The sequence below is a fragment of the Meriones unguiculatus genome (genome assembly GCF_030254825.1).
Source record: "Meriones unguiculatus strain TT.TT164.6M chromosome 13 unlocalized genomic scaffold, Bangor_MerUng_6.1 Chr13_unordered_Scaffold_33, whole genome shotgun sequence".
In the NCBI taxonomy this organism is placed as follows: Eukaryota; Metazoa; Chordata; class Mammalia; order Rodentia; family Muridae; genus Meriones; species Meriones unguiculatus.
Window position 1 is genome coordinate 5,391,949 of NW_026843645.1, and position 19,802 is coordinate 5,411,750.

General features: G+C 39.4%; 3 protein-coding genes across 3 annotated transcripts in view; 2 read left to right on the forward strand and 1 right to left on the reverse strand.

Moving 5' to 3' along the window:
* Positions 1–19,802, forward strand: part of LOC132650793 (zinc finger protein 120-like) — a 1,051,774-nt gene that overhangs the window by 947,176 nt on the left and 84,796 nt on the right. The gene's annotated exons all lie outside the window — the stretch shown is intronic.
* Positions 1–19,802, forward strand: part of LOC132650792 (zinc finger protein 431-like) — a gene marked incomplete at its 3' end in the record, with an annotated part of 459,955 nt that overhangs the window by 16,985 nt on the left and 423,168 nt on the right. The window lies entirely within an intron of this gene.
* On the reverse strand, positions 7,485–8,717 carry LOC132650745 (NEDD4-binding protein 1-like). The gene has a single exon (XM_060376076.1). It carries the CDS (start codon positions 8,715–8,717, stop codon positions 7,485–7,487), a length of 1,233 nt encoding a protein of 410 aa, XP_060232059.1.

A 19,802-nucleotide genomic window follows, 5' to 3' on the forward strand; every position in this document is an offset into this window, starting at 1 on the left:
CTGGTGGGAATGGAAACTTGTACAATCACTCTGGAAATCACTCTGGCACTTTCTCAGACAACTAGGAATAGTGCTTCCTCAAGATCCAGCCATACCACCCCTAGGCATATAGCCAAAAGAGGCTCAAGTACACAATAAGGACATTTGGTCAACCATGTCTGAAGTAGCTTTATTTGTAATTGCCAAAAGCTGGAAAGAGCCAAGATGCCCCTCAACTAGAGAATGGATGCAAAATTTGTGGTACATCTACACAATGGAATGATACTCAGTAATGAAAAATAAGGAAATCATGAAATTTGCAGGTAAATGGTGGGACCTGGATAGGATCATCCTGAGTGAATGTCCCAGAAGCAGAAGGACACACATGGTATATACTCACTCATATAGACATATAATATAGGATAAAACTACTAAAATCTGTATATCTAAAGAAACTAATCAAGAGAGAGGACCCTGACTAAAATGCTGAATCCCCATCCCTAAAGGCAAAGAGGAAGGACATCAGAAGAAGAAGAAAACAGGAATCAAGCTAGAAACCCGCCACAGAGGGCTTCTGAAAGGCTCTGCCCTGCAGACTATCAAAGTAGATGCTGAGACTTATGGGCAACCTTTGGGCAGAGTGCACGGAATTTATGTAAGAAGTGGGAAATATTAAGATCTGGAGAGGACAGGAACTCCACAAGGAGAGCAATAGAACCAGAAATTTGAACATAGGGGTCTTCCCAGACACTCATACTCCAATCAAGTACCGGGCATGAAGATAACCTAGAACCCCTGCACAGATGTAGCCCATGGCAATTCATTGTCCAAGTGGGTTACATAGTAATCGGAAGAGGGACTGTCTCTTTTATTACTTCCCCCTGAAGGGGGAGCAGTCTTACCAGGCCACAGAAGATGACAATGCAGCCACTCCTGATGAGATCTGATAGACTAAGATCAGAAGGAAGGAGAGGAGGGCCTCCCCTATCAGTGGACTTGGGGAGGGACATTCGTGAAGAAGGGGTGAGAGGTTGGGATGGGGAGGGGAGGATGGAGGGGCTTATGGGGGGATACAAAGTAAATAAAATGTGATTAATAAAAAAATGGAAAAAAAAACAATACCTACAATCAAACCTGGTAGGATTTCACAAACTACTTGACCAGTGACAACTCAGAAATACTAATATATTTTTAAATTATATCACAGACAATGAGTGTTTTCAACTTTATGATTCTAATTAGGTCAAAATTAAAAAAGTCCTAGTCTTTTTTATTGTTCAATTAAATGGATTCATTTTTTCAGATAAATGGTTAAATTTTATGTGAAAAAAGAGTAAGAATTAGAAAACTATTATGTAAAATATTTATATATAAGAATTTAATTTATACTTAAACTCAAGTAAAGTACATAAATATAAAAGGACTATAGCATATGTATACTTCAGCAAGATTTTGTAGCTTCATTTCCACAAAGCACTCATTAACATCTATAATAATAAACTATTTAAAACATTTAAAATATGTTATATTGATTAAATTATATTCTAAAAATTCATGCATATGCATGTATTTATTTATGATGTATTTGTTTTAAATTCATTCTAAAGTATTGAGTACATTAGGCAAAGTGCAGTTAAGTCAAGGCCCTATTTTGTTGCAGCCATTGTGCTTCCAACCCACCATGGATTCTGGCATTTTCTTGATCCCTTTGCTTGACTGGAGAATTAGTTATTAATATATCTTCTTGTGGCTTATAAAGGAAATGGACACTGATTGAAAAAAAAAAGAACAGGTAAGAATTGATGAAAAATAGTCAGATAGGTTACAACCAACTATTCAAGATTTGTAGTTTGAGGTTAGTGAAGCGAAAAAGGAAGACAGTGGCAGAGCCAAGAAACAGTCTGAACTGAACATTAAACATGTGAAGACATGTGAATGCCTTAACAGAATACAGTACCATATGCATTAACTACACTTTCAGACACAATTTAAAGGAAGAAGTTTTTAGTTATGCCTCTTTTGAAAGGTATTTTTGTAAGTTTATGTGTCTGTCTGTGCCTGCATGAGATTATGTGTACTATATCTATGCTTCTGCCTGTGGAGACACAAGTTATGAGTCTCCAATTTTGGGTGTTGGGAATAGATTTTGGGTCTTCTGGATGGAGAACACATTTTTATATATTTTTTATTTTTATATTAATCACAGGTTATTTACTTTGTATCCCAGCCATAACTCTCTCCCTAATTCCCTCCCAATCTCACCCTCCCTACCTCATCTCCTCCTGAACCTCTCCAAGTCCACTGGTAGAGGAGGTCCTCCTCCCATTCCATCTGACCCTAGTTTAACAGGTTTCATCCGGAATGGCTGCAATGTCCTCCTCTGTGGCCTGGAAAGGCTACTCCTCCCCTGGGGGGGTGTCAAAGAGCCCTCCACTGAGTTCATGTGAAGGAGAACACTTTTAAAGTGCTTAGCCATCTCTATATTTTTCTTGGTTACAGATATTTCTGTCACTGATTGCTTACTTCCTTTGAGTGGACAGAGCCTATCAGTGGGATCAAGAAAGTGGAGTTTCTTCACCTCAAGAAACACTGGGAGCAGAGTGGAATGGCAACAAAGAAGACCCACACTGGCTCTAGCCCTGGATGGCTCATCTCCATCTACCCAATTCCTCTAACCTGCTCCCTCTAATACAATTCCACAGACTCTCAACAGTCTGTTCAAATTTTGAATCACTCAATGGATTAAACTATGCATGGGTTAATGCCTTGTTAATCTAATTACTTCTAGAAATAGCCTTTGAACACACCAAAGGGTGTGTTTTCTACCCAACCGTGTTAACAGTAAAGACTAAGCAATGCACTGAGGAGTTCCCTCATGAATGTTCCTGAATCATATTAATTTGCGTTATTTGCATTGTCTTGAGAGTGACCATGTCATGGAAATTCCCAAAGTAAAATGTGGGAACATTCAATAGGTCAGAAAATATAAGTTGAAATTACAGGGAGGACATGTTTAAAAACTGCTTTTTTGTGGCATAGAATTTGAATCACCTTTTTTATTCATTCAAATATTACAATGAAAAACTCTTCTATATAAGTGTTGGCTGCTGTATTATTTTCATATATTTCTAAACAGTTGCCAAGATTTAGAAATTCAGTTGTGTAGATTATATTTCAAAATACCTGGACTGGACTTGAGAACTAATCTTCACTCTTCAACCAATAAACATAAAAATCATAACCATATGACCAACCCCAAATTGTTTGCTAGAGTAGAATAAAAGCCAAGCACATAAGAGCAGTTATCTATCCCAGGTAAAAAGAATCAAGTTAAAACAATGTAAGAAAAACATACTTGCATATAAAATTAAAATTTTCAACCTTATGAAAATTTACCAAGATTTTCTCACAAAATTATGAACTAGAATGTAGTTTTTTTCACTGCATTTTTTTTTCATGGAGATTCAGGTTCATTTAAAATCAATGCATTTCCTTTCCTTCCTTCCTTCCTTCCTTCCTTCCTTCCTTCCTTCCTTCCTTTCTTTCTTTCTTTCTAAATATATTCTTCTCTCATATGTCCTGACTACAGTTTCCCCTCCCTCATCTCCTCTGACTTCCTCCTTGTTATTTTCCCTTTCCCCAGATTCACTTCTACATTTACCTTCATAAAATAGCAGGCATCCCAGGGATAGCAACCAAACATGGTGTAACAAATTACAATAAAACTCAACACACGCCATCAAATCAAGGCTGGATGGATGGGGCACTCTGGTAGGGGAAAAAGGGATCCAAGAACAAGCAAAAGTGTCAGACACTGCACCCACTGTTAGGAGTCCCACAAGAATATGGAAGCAGTCTAAGTTTATGTGTACTGCTGTAAAACAAAACAAAACATACAAACAAAAACCTTCTAGATACTGCATCACTTACAAAGAGCGGGATTTTACTGTTCATAGTTCTGAGGAGGGGAAAACTAGACCCAAGGGTCAGCAGATTTGATGTAAGTAGTTTCTACTTCCAAGATAATTTACCATTGCTCTCTCATGTGCTAAAAAGCAAAGGGCAAAAGTACCTTCACTATATGATAAAAAGTTAAATTCATAATTCTATGGGAACAGGTGGGTGCTTTAGTATCTATTTGGAATGAACAGTTTAAGACTGGAGTAGAAGATATGGTGAATATGTTTGTGGCAAGATTGACTTAGAATGAAGAATTAGTAAATTTGATGACAATTTTCTCAAGAATATTGATTTTATCAAGTCAGTCTCTAACTTGGAAATACAGTATAGATTCAGGCAGTTATAAATGAAAGAAACATTGGTCCCTTCTTGAAATCAGACTTTACCCAGTGAATTTCTTTTTTGTGTACACAGATATATCACATTTCACTGAACTCTCCTTCTCAAAGCCATCCAGAAGGAGAGCTGAAAACCACAGCGAATGACTCTTTATCTGTGTTAGTCTAAGTTGCAGGTGAAATCAGTAAATCATTTGCTGCATGGATTTTAGCTACAATGGGAGAAACATTTTGCTTGAGAAAACTCAATAATTTGGTGCTCATATCTTTCACTTTAATATGGAGCTCTATGTAAATTCACTACTTTAAAAAGAAAAATAATCTGAGGTATATAAAATCCCTTTAGTGAGGATTTCATCAGCAACTAATTTCCTCTCCAAATTCCAAGTCAGCTTAGACATAAAATAAAAGTAGAGATATGTAGGAGCCAAAATACCTCTTTAATAATTGAGAGGTCAATAATGATGAGGAAAAAATTTGTTCACAGGAAGCTGAACTTCTAACGACCATGTCCTCAGACCCATACAGTCAACAGCAATGGAGCCTGAAAGTCTAGCTCAGTGTTTCTCAACTTGTGGATTGCAATAGCTTTGGGGTATGAAAGAACTTTTCTCAGAGGTCACATATCAGATATTTTGCATTTTAGATATTCACTTGATTCATAACAGCAGCAAAATTTCAGCTGTTAAGTAGCAATGAAAATAATTTTATGATCGAGGGTCTCCAAATCATGAGGGTAGCAACATTAGGAAGATTTAGAATCACTGGTAGCTGAAAGTATGCTCTCAGTGAACAGCTCAATTTCAAGGCATAAGGTCACTATGCTTTGGTCCTTTATTTTTTTTTTAAATTTTAATTATTTTTTTTACAATTAATTCACTATATAGCCTGATTGAAGCCCCTTGCCTAAACTCCTCCCAGGCCCACTGAAAGGTGGAGTCCCCTGCCATCTGCCCATAGCTTATCAAGTCTCATCAGCACCACCTGGATCCTCTTCCTTTGTGGCCTACCGAGGCCACATCAATAAGGGCAAGTGATCACAGAGTAGGCAACAAAGTTCATGAGAGAGACAGCCTCTGCTCCCCTTACTCAGGAAGCCACATAGATACTGAGCTACCAATCAGCTACATCAGAGCAGGGGATCTAGGTCATCTACATGCTTGGACCCTGGAGGTGCACCATTCCCTGCAGAACCACCTGGGCTGAAACTTTTTATATTTGTTGGTCTAGCATACAAAATGGGAAAAAGAATCTTCACCACCTCTATATCTGAAAAGGGATGATATAGAAAATATATTAATAACTCTAGAAATTAAAAAACAACAAATCAGGTAATTAAAAAATAAGGTACAGAGCTAAATAGAGGATTCTCTGTAGAGGAATATAGAATGGCAGAGAAACATTTAAAGAAATGCTCAATGTCTTTAGTCATCAGAGAGAAGCAAAACAAAACAATGCTGAGATTTCACCCTACACCCAGCAAAATGGCTAAGATCAAAATCTCAAATGACAACACATGCTGGAGAGGTTGTGGAGAAAGGGTATACCTCCTAAACTGCTGGTGGGAATGTAAACTTTTACCAAAGTTTGAAAATCAATCTGGTGGTTTCTCACACAATTATGAATAGTGCTTCCTCACGTTCCAGCTAATGTTGCATAGAAATAAATACAAAATATACTCAAGCATGCAACAAGGAAATTTGTTCAACCACATTAGTAGCAGCTTCATTCATAATAGCCACAACCTGAAAGCAACCCAAATGTATCAGAGGAACAGATACAGAAATTGTGGTACATTTACACAATGGAATATAACTAAGCAATTAAAAAAAAAGAAATCATGAAATTTGCAGACAAATGGTGGAATCTAGAAAAGCTCCACTCTGTGACTCCTGTGGACGAGTCCTTCTCTGATTGGCTCTTGGTCTGCTCCTCAAATAGACCTCACTTCCAATCAAGGCCCTTGCCCTCTCCAAACAAGACTTCCCTACATTGCTTGGGATTAAGGTTGAGTCCTAAGGGTGTGTCAACATTTCAGCCAGGGGGCTTTTCAGGGGTGTCTGTGTTCCAGCCCCAGCAAGCAGCCCATGAAGATCTCTATGTGTGACCCCCCCATTGCCAGGTTGCAGGACTGAAATTCCTCTAAAACTGCCTCCCTCCACCAATCCTTGTTGTTTTTTACCAAGGAAGACTCAAGAGCCACCTGCTCGGGGGAAATCCCACTAGCTCAGAGAGACAGGGAGAGCACCCAGCTGACCTTGTACTCAACTGAGGACACAGAAGGAGATATCCCTGCCCCCACCCCCTTCACCAGGCTGTCCTAAGGACCCTCTGATTCAATCTCTCTCCTTCCTGGCATCTCTTTCAGCCGAATAGAAACATTGTGCTGGGTTTCAGTCTTCCATCACAGACTATCACCCACTCCCCTAAACTAAACAGTGGAAAAATCCACCTGAAGATTCATGTCTTCATGCCACCTTCCCCGCGAACATCAGTAACCTCAGAAAAAGTCCATTTCAGGATCTAGGTCTTCCCATCTGTCTGTTTCAGGAACTCACTGTCCTCTTTCAGTCAGGTCGATGAGCTCTTCCTGCACCAGGGCATGGCGGTTGTGGAGCTGGCGGTGGTGTTGGTGTTGTGTGTGCGTTTGTGTGGGGGCTGTGGGTGGTACCAACTTTCCCGGTGTGACCATGGCTCCGGGTTGCCCTCTATCTGCCTCCTTTCCTTCCTTGAGTAGAGGCTTCATGGGGAATCCTCTCTCACTGGGGATGGGCTCCTTTGCAATTTGATGGAACCCTTAGGCTCTGCTGACCTGTGGAAATATAGGCAAAAGCTGCTTCTCTGAGCGTCCCATTACCTGAAACCCATCCCACTGTTTTGAAAATCCCATTGAAGAATGGAAGCTCACACTCATCATCACGTTCTCCTACAATCCAGGGACTTTAAACAGCAGTTGACTGCCTGGTTGCCAATCAGGAAATTTCAACTTAAAAAACAAAACAAAACAAAACATAATGGTCTGTATTTGTGGGAGTTCCTGCTCCCTGTTTCTGTTTATTTAGAAACTCCGTTTTGTGTACACCAAACATCTGTCACTCCTTTTCTCCCATACCATACAGCAATGTTTCCTCAGGGAAGGATCTACCAACAGGTGGCAGAACCTAGTGCCCTCCCCTGCCCCGTCCTCACCACACCATGAGTGCAGTTTCAGCCCAGCTTTGCATCCAACACGAGGCCAGAGAGGGCATTCAGGTCCATCGTGGATGGATGAGCTAGCAGAATCTGGTCAATCTTCTGTTTCTGCTCAGAGTCCGGGAAGATGCTCATCAGCGCCTCTCTCAACTCGCTGGTCTCTGCCCAAGATCTCTGTGCAGGCCTGGCCAGTTTCTGCTGCATCCTGGGCAGTGTGACCGGGGCAGTGAAGAGCTGTTGCTGAGGAAGCCCAGGGCTTGGAGAGGCTCCGTGGTTCTGAGGTGGTGGCCATTGGCTGGGGCTGGGGCTGGGGCTAGGGCTCCTGAGGACAGAATGCAAACTGCTCATGCCTGGCGGGCCGCTGTCATCAACCAGCTGCTTGTCTGGAGGAAAGAGGTCCTTTTGAAGAAATTCTTCCAGCCGAGGTCCGTGTCTTCCCAGAGGGTCATCGGGAACCATAAATATGTCTCCCATGAACGTATACTGAAGCAGTCTCCTGGCAACGATTTCTCTCCAGGACGCCGACTCAGTCACAAACTCTCTCAGGTTATCATTGGTCACGATGATCCCCCCGGTCTTGTCTGCCAGGTGCAGTAGGAACCTGTCATCATGAGAAGAGATTCTTTCTCGGGAGACCATCCGGGCAGGAGTCAGAGCCACTATGCCGAGGTCCTGGAGCTGGCCCAACAGGTGCTGTTCCGTGACGTGAGGATCCCGTCTCGTTCTCCACTGCGGGACAAACACGGTGATGTTTCTGTTGCCAAGCTTCCAGAAATACTCCACTGCGAGGGCTATTCCGCGGCAACTGAAGAACTTTTTCAGGCCATGGGCCATGGCCACGTTACTTCCATCTATCACCACATGCTTCAGATCTGCTCTGCCGGGCTCATTTCTCAAGGCCAGACTGTATGGGGTCTTGAGGGCCTCTTGAAATCTCTGAACCCCTGTGAACGAGGCAGTGGGGTCCTCATAGGATCCACCCAATTCTGCGGATCCTGTCTCTGAAGGAAACAGCCAGGGCTGCTGCAGGAGTGGCTCAGAAATTGGGGGGCACATCGGCTTAGGCTCAGGCAAGCCCCCTGAGTGGGAATGCTTTCCACGGGGAGGCTCCTTAGATTCTGCAAGCACAGGTCCCACAGGTTGTTGAAAACCCTTGTCAGGCGTTCCTCCCTGGGCCAATGGGAAAGGTGGTGGGGGTTGCTGCCCTTGTTCGGTTTCCTTCTGAGCCGGGGGCGACTCAGGTTCCATGGGCTGTCCATCCCGGCCCCCTGACCCATCACGTACCCTAGTTTATCCTTCGAGGGCCTTCTGTTCTCTCACTTCCCCTCTCTCGTGTCTCTGCAGCCTCAGTAACATCACAGCTAATTTCGCTTGTTGCACGACTACCACTTCTTGCAGTAGTGCTGCTTTTCCAGATGCTATTGAGGTGCGTTCTTGTTGGGCACATATTGATCCAAGCTTCTTGGAGAGAAAGTAGAGAAGGACAGCTGCAAGTCCAAGTACAAGCAGGCTGGTGATCGTGATGGTGATCAAGGCCCAAAGAACTGCCGCCATGGCTTTCCCGAGGAACCCCCCTAGGCCTTCAATTTCCCCCCTCTCCAAAATGGAGCCTCCTATGTGTTCTCCAGCAGGAGCCAGGTGAAACAGATGCATCCTCTGCAGAGGATCCCAGGGAATTTCTCCTCCTCCGAGGCTCTCCCTCAGACGTCTGCTCTCCTCTGAGACCTTTCTGTCAGATGTCCTCTGCCTCCTGCAATCTTGGTGGGTTCTCTCCTTCCCGATCAGGTTGGGTTCCACTGCAACACTTCTGGTCCCTTCTGACTCTCGGGTTTCACGTGCCTCTCTTCACCAGCACAGAACGCACTCAGAAAATCAACAATGGGTGGTGGGTTGCTGGAGGGAAAGGGGTGGAGCTCCACCTCACTGCACAGTGAGAACTCAACTGAGCTGCTCTAGAGTGCTGCACTCTCTTTAAGAAGCCTCCCTTTCCTGGTGGGCGGATCCTATCTCTGATGCTTGCTGAGGAGTCCTTCTCTGATTGGCTCTTTGTCTGCCCCTCCACTAGACCGCACTTCCAATCAAGGCCCTCTCTCTTTCCAAACTAGAGTTCCTTACATTGTTTGGGATTAAGGTGTGTCCTAAGGGTGTGTCAGCCTTTCAGACAGGGGGATTTTCAGGTGTGTCAATCCCAGCAGGCAGCCCATGAAGATCTCTTGGTGTAACCCCTTGCTAGAGCAGCCAGGTAGCATGATTGAAATTCCTTTACAACTGCCTCCCTCCTCCAGCAAACAAACAGACCAAAAACAATAAAAACCACAAAAACAAACAAACAAACCAGACTAATTCCTTTTGCTTTTTGCCAAGTTGGACTCAAGTTCCATATGCTATTTATTGGATGATGATGCTGTAGGGTGTTCGAAGTTTACAATGATTCGATCATTTTAGGTGAGCAGTACATCTAGTCCTGCCCCTATCTGATTTGGTGAGCTATGATTTTCTGGACTGGTTGTTGGGCAATGTTATCTCATACTGCATATCTGGACATTCCTCTGCATCAGAGTGGAGAATTTTGGTATTCCTTTGCAACAGTGTGGGTCTTTTCTCAATTCACCTGCTTTTCCTTTTGTCCTTCTGCTTTCTGGAAAAGTACTGATTGAAGTTAGTTTATTATGGGGTATAGATTTCATAAAGTGCCCTGTAGAGCCAACTTGTTCCTTTCATTTATCTGTATTTTTAGATATGTTTATATCATGTATTGTGTATGTCATGTGTATAGCATTGTTGAGGCATGCACATATGAATAAGCTGCCCATCGGGATTGAAAAGGATGATCAAATCATGAGACAGACAGTGATGCTGGAAATTGATCTGGGGTCCTTTATGAGGGCAACAGACATTCAACTGCTAACTCATTGTCTTTCTCCAACTTATCTAAGTTTCTTTCCACTTCCGTTTCAAAATCATTGCTAAAACCCCACAGAAACCCCCACTGTTTTTCCAGGAGCTCATTTTGAAATAATTATAATTCCCATGAACTAGTCTCATTATAATAGTTTTAATATATTTTAAATAAATTTTAATAAAGTATAAATAGTCCATCATTCATTATTTTGACACATATTAAGTAAAGGTATTCCTGCTATATGATACATTTCTTCATTATTTACAGTTGCTTTGACAGCATCAAAGGTGGTAATACTTCAGAATAAAATAGACCTCTGCACCCTGCTGTCTGGAACCATTTCAGTGGTACCCAGAACACCAAGTATTTGTTCAAAAAGGCATGTAATGAAGACAGTTATTTTGATCTGTGGATACAGAATCAGGAGTGGTGAGAGGATGGAATGATCCTTACATTAGATATAGAATGCATGACTATCTGATTTGCATGGATATCTCAGAATGAAAGAAAAAATGGTAAGTAGCTTCAAGTAGCTATTTCAATATAATAACAACACACATAGACATACACACAGGAACACACAGACACACCACACACATATACACAGACACACACATGAGTCTATGAAGTCTATGAAGTCATGGTTCCTCACCAGGAACTCACATAACAGTTATAGCTAATCCAAAACTATTTAGAAAACAAATAAAATATCGTGGGTTTATCTGTATTCTCTGTTTATGCCACTCAGGCACAATATTCCTCCGCAACAGTTTTGATGTGCTTTTTCAGAGGCTTTCTCATTGTATAGTAACTGCAGGAAGCCCTTTTAATATCTAAAATTGTGAGAGGAGAAAGGGTCTTAACTCACATACAGGTTTATATGAGATGTGAGTCTCACACCCACAAAACTATTAGAAGTATTCTACCTTCAAATAAGAAGTAAACGATTACTCCAAGGTGGATTACAGATTTGAAAAAGCATTTCAAGATTCACAAAATTGGATTTTTTTTTTAGATGGATGTATTTATAAGTGCTTGGTGCCTTTTAATAGGAAGTCCATTAATAAAAAAATATGGGAATCCTTTTCCTAAAAAAACACATTTACTCAGTCCAAGTTTCCTGATTTTTCAGGCATCATTGATTTTATGAATTAAACCCCTGATATCACTAATGGAGCTACTTTATGAATTTGCTGTTAGCACAAGGTGTAATAATTGATAAAGTAAAATTATGTAAAATCCATCAATAATTTTTGTTTAAATGTCTTTATTAATTATCAACTGCCTAAATATATCTGTACAAATATTCCTGTAAGATACTACTATTCTACTGCTGTAAGACTTACCATGATAAATTTGTTTGAAAACATAATTTGGTAGTAAAATAACAACTGGTTCCAAAATTTTATGAAAATTAAATTATATTGTAAAACCTAATTGGTCTCAACAAAGCCTTCATTGGAATATTTGTCTGTTTTGTTGGGTTTCTTATAACTCTACCTCCCTTCCAACTATTATCCAACCTAATCCTTCCAACTCCCAGACACTAGGTAGTAAATAAAAAATGATAAATGGGAAAGGGCCATAGATTTCTATGGACTATTTCCTGCTGTTTATGCAGCTCTTATGCTATTTCCAGGTTTCCTGGGACAAGTCCAATCTTCGTCTTCAGGATATTCAGCAATGCAGCAAACCAGCAAGTCAGAAGTAGCAAATGTAACAGTCAATGCAGCAGCAGGATGAACCTTAGCAGGACAGAGAGCAGAAGCTGCCTTCTCTGTCTGGGAGTGCCCTCTAGCATGCAGACAATGGTTTCTTATCTGCTGTGGATTTCTTACCTGCTACATTTTACAGTTTGAGCACAGCAGAGCATTCATACTGTAATGAAAATGACACCATCTTCATAAATTCTGGCCCTATAACACGTGCTTCTAGTTGCAATATGTCACATATAGGCATTCTAAGAGAAAACATCATTTAAGACATGTTTATATACATATTATTTTATTTAAAACTTGTAACATGTTCCCCTTTAAGATTAAGAGTATTCATAGTAGTGGCGGGTTTTGGGGAGAAAAGATCTTATTCTACAAATGGGAACATGAAGGTTAGGCTAATTCTGTTGTTTCTTTGTCTACAGACAGTATTTACTGATATTGAATATTGTGTTTAACTATGTTGCACTATAAGAAAGAAAAGAGCCTTCCACCTGAGCATATATGCATTCAATTCTTGAGACTCACATGGTGGAGAGAATTGATAACACAAATTGTCCTCTGACCACAAGAACATACATACCCATACACATAGTAATTAAAAAGAAAAATTTGTGGAAGATATTAATGCAATAAATAAATAAATAAATCCATTTAAGTTCATGTAATTAGCAAGTAAAATAATCTTGTTGTAAAAAGGGATTCTTCTCATATTGTAAGTGGCGATTAATATTTACTATTGATACATCTTTTAGTAACGCTGCTGTTAGTTCTAAACAGCTGTATAACCAAATCACCACACAGAGATTGGGTTTATTTAGTTAACCTAAATAAACAATCATTCCCAGTGATAATGAACTCAATCCTGTGTATGCAACAGAGCATACCTATATCTTCTTGAAAAAACAAGTAAATTAAATAAAGATTGGATATGACTACATCAAAACACTTTATAAATTATATATGATGATTTCCATAAAGATAGGTTCTATAGATTTATAGAAAAAAAAATAAGCTTATGATGAATGTCTTGGGGTATATCCAGTTTGGTCTCTGGACTCGGAATACAAACTTCACCCAGACAGAATGCACATCTGTTCCCAGCATTCAGAAAAGATAAGAGGTTATCCATACCTTCTGTTGAAGGAACACCTCAGGTTCCTTGAGTGATTCTCTATGAGAACATGGGCCTCCATACCTATTAAAGTGGCTGAAGTGCTCTCAGAAGAAGTTGGTCGTTGCTACATAGTTCTCAGTCTGTATCAACCATAATGGCTTTTTTGCTTTCTCCCAGCTACACAGAGAATTGTCTGTATCACTCTCATTTAAAAAGCTCTCTGGCTTTTTCTCTTTCTGCCCAATATTTTTCAAGTTCTGTTGAAATATAAAGAATTCCACCTAAAATAATTGTATTATGTATATGTATGTATGTATGTATCAAAGCAGAGTCTCACTTTGTAGTAGCCCTTACTGGCCTGGAACTTGCTATATAGATGTGTCCTGAAACCTACAGAGATATACATACCTCTGCATCTTGAGTTCTGAAGAGAGAGTCTTGCACCATTACATCTGGATTGAATTACATCTGTGTGAGACATCACAATCCAATCATGAGAAGATAATCTTCACATGATAAGTCCTTCCCATATTAAAGGGAAGAAGATTATGTAAGAAGTGAGAATCTAGATAGTAAATTTCTGATTCTGTCAACAGTTCAGCATTTACTAATTTCTAGACATGTCTGTATTGCTAAAGAGTTGGTTCAGCAGTAGAATCATACATTGTAGAGAATATCAGTTCACCTTCCAGAAATCATTTTGGGCAGCTTACAAGCACCTACAACTCCAGCTGCTAGGAATATGTCTCCTTCTTCTGGTCTTATTTGGTCCTGCACCCACATGCACAAAGCCATATTCTCCACAAATGCATTCACCCCATTAAATATAAAGGTTTAGAGATACTTGCTTGTCTTTTAATTTTGCAATATTCATTCCAGCAGAAAATTTAGAGGTTATTGTGCTAGTGTTCTTTCTACTTCTATGCACCACCTTCTTTCTAGAAAATCCCTCATTTTTTATTATGATAGATTCACTACATGTATCTGATTAATTTTAGTACCTCTTACACACTGCTATTTTTGTCTTTTCTTCCTTCCCCCATTGAATACCTTCTTTCCAATAAGTCATCCTACTAATTTCACATCTTTTTGCATTTGTAGCTTACTGTGATATAAAAAGGTTACCTGCCTCGCATGGATGGGAGGTTGCTTACCTGAGTATGGACTAGTTCTTGTATCATCTGTACAAGATTGGGCACCTCAATATTTCATTACAGAAGGGGTCAGAGCTTATAGGGGCCTACCCTTTCCTGAGGGACTGTGGTGACTTAAAAAAAATGGTGTGACTTAATTTTTTTATTCTAAGCCTGCATCATGACCTCAGTACATTCCATATGCTCAGTTTTCACTTATTTGTAACTTCAAAAGGATAGGATTCAGTTCAGAGTAAACACACTAGAGTAAAATGTGAGATCTATATCATGAATAAAATCAAGTGGTCAGAGTCCAGGAAATATATGTTTTTATATCTTTTCTTTATGAAAGAGTATGCTTAGTAGTTCCAAGCATTATTTCCCCTAACTTCTTGTAGAAATAGCTACAGAACTTACAAAACAAAATGATGGATACTCAGAAGTACTAGGAACTTGATCTAGCGAAGACATTCCACAATCTGCTGCCTTAATGGGTGTGTTGCTTTGTGTTTTGATAAATTATTTTCTGAAATGTCACATAGATAGCATAATCATGGCCACCCAAGTGTGCATAATTTTACAAAGCTGACACATGCATGTCTTACTGTTTTGAGTTGGTCTTTCAGCCACAGATCAGCAGTGCATGCTTCAAGGATAAAAACTAAGCAAGTATTTTCTTTGTCACCTAGAAGTGCAATTTACTGCCTTCTCAATTTTCCAACTAACAAATACAAAGTAAATGTAGGACATTAGAGAAATAAGTACACTAGGTGATTTATGGGGAAGGGGGTTTCATGACACCCAGAATAAACCAGTGTCACATGGTAGATGTAGTAACATTATTGATATCTGGTAAAAACAAACAAACAACAAAGGCAAAGAATGTAAAAAGTAAAACAGTAGCAGGGAAAAATCACATCTGAGTGTGTCTGAACCATGTGTGTGTTAGAACTGTACTGAGCTTCTATTGTGAAGAGCAAACAAATCAGAACTCAGTCACTCAGAAAACAGGGTCAAGGGAAATTCTCATCCTTACATTTCAGCAAATAGTAGGAAGAAAATGATTTCCTGTCATCTAAACATCAGTTTCCAGAAAGACAAATCAACAAGCACCTTGTGAAATGTATTCTAGTAAAAAGTATTTTTCCTTGGGATATTTTGCTAAATATTCAGAAAGCTGCAAGCTTGAGTAAAATGCTAGGAAAATATCTAACAGATGTCAAAACACAATCAATCAACAAACGAAAGATTTGGATAATTGAATGTGGCTAAGTAGGCACAAGGTTAATATTTATTTGCTCAAAAGATTTTTTTAACAAAATGACAGACATAAGATAAGTAAACAACAAAGGTAAGAGACACTGTCCTAAGAATAAGTCATAATATTGAACACAAGAGATGCTCACTTCACAAGTAGCTAAAAAAAAAAAAATCTATCCGAGCGTAATGCTGCAGTTTCATTATCTCAGACACGTAGACAGTGGGCACATTGCAAGTTCAAAACCAGCCTGGATTACAGAGTGTGCAAAGCTAGCTAACCTCCATAAATAGGACTGGGGCTAACTAAAGCTAACTGACATGTGAATGGCCCTTTGTCTTGTCATTTTTACTCCAGAAAAAAAATCCAATGGACAACAATGCTACAGATACAAGAAGACAACAACAACATCACTAGACAAATGGCATAAGAAAACGAGGAAAGGTGTAATTTTTTTTTTTGCTATTCTCTTGCATGCAAAGGAAATATTCAAACACATACCTTGGCTATTATAATTACAAACCAAAAACAAATGTTCTAAACTTCCAGGTAAATTATTTGCTTTGTTCTACGTAGTATTAGAGTTACATCCGGTTTCATGTTCATGTAGAGACACATAATAATAAATTCTGATTTTTGTACTATTTATACTGAATAGTAGAAAGATTAAAACAAATGCAGGGATGATTTGCTTTAAACAATCAAACAAAGAAGAGCTTCACAAAATAAAGACAGGAATAGCATAGTAGAATTTTTATGTACCATTTTCCTGTCTAGATTAAATATATTAATTTTTAAGTGCATTGAAAGATCAATAGAGAAAGTGGTTTAATAATCCAAAATTACAGAATCAGTTTTCCTTGGGGGTGGAAATCAGAGCAATTTTTATTTTTTATTTTTTTATATTACAAATGTTATTTCAATAGTCTCTAATGTTTCATTATGAAATTCCTTATGAATATAACTAGTCCAGTCAGTTTTAAAAATCTTACATTATTAAATTAGGTACATTTATTTGTTAAATTAAATAAATATATTTTGTAAATAATTTTTATTTTAAGGAGGTGGGATGAACTTTATTTAGAAATCATATCAATGACTGGTAGGAGAGTTCATGGATGCTTGTACCACATTCATGGATCTCTCTAGGACCTACGTGGCTGAAGGACTAACAAGTTGTCCTTTAATCTCCACACCGACTCCATGATATAGCATACACATAAATAAATGTATGTGTATGCTATATCAAAAAAATTTAAAAAATAATACCAATGGTGAACGGTTAATAGACTCAAGGCAAGAAGTTGTGACTGTTGTCATGTCAAAATACTTTGATCAGGTAAGTAACACTTCCTGACAGTCTGTGTTTAATTGGTGGGCAGATATGTTTACTTAAGACACACAGAATTTTGCACTGTTTGAATATAATCTTAGTTGGAAACCATGGAGCATCTACTCCTGTAGATAAAAAGACATAAAAACATTATAATTGATTAATCAAGAGGATATATGCAAGAAAAAAAGAAATTAGCTAACAGATATCCAAACATTTGTTGTGATATTCTATTCATATTAAATGATTTTTACCATTCAAAGAATAAAAGGACTTATTAGAAGAAAAGGCATTACAATAGCTTTGCAAGGTATGTTTAAAGAATTATAAAGACATTTTGAAAACATGTCTGATGAACAGTAATCATTTTTTTAAAGTACTTTAAAGATTAATTGGTTGCATTAGCATGTAATAAGATTCCAAACACTTTTGGAATATTATGAAAAGGAATAAGGTTCACAGAAAGAAAAGAGTGAAGGACACTTTATTCTAGTCAGGTTTTTGATTCTTGCTGTATGTGGGGTACCGCTGTCATGCTGAGAATGAGCTAATATCGCCATTCTTACAGTGCATGGATAATGAGCACAGACTGCCAAGAAGTAACTCTAATCATAATAACCTCCACTTGCAGCCAGCCACATCTCTGCTCTGCTCGGTCTTTCTTCCACCCATTGACCATCTAGCTGTCTAGTTCAGGGTTCTCAACCTTCCTACTGCTACAACCTTTTAATACAGTTCCTCATGTTGTGATGACTCCCACTCATAAAATTATTTTTGTTGCTATTTTATAACTATGATTTTGCTACTGCTATGAACTGTAATGTAAATATCTGATATGCAGGATGTCTATTATTGTGACCCACAGATAGAGAACATCAGTTCTAGTTGGTCATGGAAGGGAAATGTGTTCCAGGATCTTCTGTTCACTACTTTGCTGTATTTCAAACTAACACCAAGCTTCTTGTAAAAACAATTTCTTTTGTTTTTGTGTTGGTGTTTGTCTACTTGCTTGCTTTTGACATTTAAAAAAAATAAAGAAAATTAAGCAAAAGAAGTCCTTTGCTGTGTCTGAGAATATTTTCTGAAAAGTTAAAAATTTGCTAACAAAACTGACTGCTGAGGAAAGCATGCATATCATTTGATATATGATATCATGTATATCATGTAATCCTTGCCTGAGCAAGGATTATTTTCCATAAGATCATAATATTTGAAGAGAAAATGTGGACTCAGTAACTAGAGACAGTAAATGGGTGTGGAGAAGGGGAAATCAGAGGTAAAATGTTTGGGTTAGGATAAGAAAAGATTGGATGGTATTTCATGGGTGGGAATAGCAATTCAGCTGCTATAAAGGATCATATGTACAGCTAATTTTTTTTTAAATACTGGAGATAATTTTAATTGTTTGTACACTTCGGGACAACATAGATTGCTTAAGAGAGTGGACTGTGGTCTGTGCACAAACCAAGCTAAACTTGAGAGTACATACAGAGCTTCCTTCCCTTCTCACCCTCGGCACAGACCCTCTCAGCTTTTTCTTTTTTTTTTTCAATGCAGTTTATTCAGGAACCTTGAACAATCCTCGGACCCTGGGGAAAGCCAGCCCACAGCTTAAATAGCCTCTGGGTAGCCAACCCAGGCGTGCCACGTGGGCAATGCAGATAGGTCCACATACATGGAAGCAAGCCAGATCCTCAGCCTTAGCCAAATGTGGAATTGTTCATGACAGAGAGCACTCACCATCGGGAAGGTAGAAGGTGGAAACCAGCTCCATCTTTAAGGCATAGCATTCCGCAGCTCTCTACAGTTCCCCCTTTTTGTTTTAGACGCATCAGGCAAGAGTAGAGGTCTGATCTCTGATATTAGAAATAAATTGGGACTTTGTACCGATGTTCATTTAGGTGTCATCCACCCAAAGAGCATCAGACCCGTCCAATACCTTTTTCTCAGAGGCGGGACCTGGGGCATCAACCCGCATGCAATCAGACATGCTCTTCTCTGGGTCCAAAGCGGCTGACCCTGAGTGCAGTGCTTAGCCTCGCATCCTGAGCATAACATTTTAGCTTTTTATGGTATCCAACTATGCTTGGGGAGACTGTCCTTCTTCAATGGCTGTAAAGGCCTGAATGATCATGGCTGCATCACACTGTTGTGAGACTCTAATCTTGCATATATACCACAGGCAAACCAAGGAGACCAACACCAGAAGGCCTGCTAATGCTCCCATGCCCGCCCATTCCTTCAGATGATTCATGGCTGCAGCAATCCATGATGATAATCCTGTGGCTAGTCCTGCGTCCACTCTGGTAGAATTTACTGTGACAATGTCTACTCTCAGCTGCTCCATCGTAGTATCGAATTCTCCAGTCCAATTACCTAAAATATAGCTCGACAATTGTTTAGACAGATTTGCAGCACAGGAAAAATTCTCATGTTATATGCTAGTGACTCAAAGTCCAGCATATTTTCATTGACAGCCAAGTTGAGCGATTTGCCATAGGGTATCAATTTGCTCCTGCACGAGGTCAATCCTCTGATTGAACACAATCGAGCTTCCTTTTAGTTGAGCATTAATTCCTTTATGTACAACTAAGGCATGAGCTACATTGGCTAAATGATTATTCAGGGTCTGAGCAGTCTGCCCAGTATGACTCATGGCTAATGCCCTGGTGGTAGCTCCAACAGCCGTCAATGAGATGGTAGTAACAATGGTGGCTGTAGTTCCAAGATCCCTTTTCTGTCTGAAGAGAGTCATAGCGTGAGGGCCATCAACGGGCTCAGACACCCAGTGAGGCATGCGAGTAACCAGGGCATACCTAAATTTACTAGCATTCCAGCATTGGGCAAAAAAGCAAGTATCATTACCACAATTACT

Coding starts and splice junctions, on each gene's coding strand:
- LOC132650745 (XM_060376076.1), bottom strand. CDS start 8,717: ATGGAACCTGAGTCGCCCCCGGCTCAGAAGGAAACCGAACAAGGGCAG.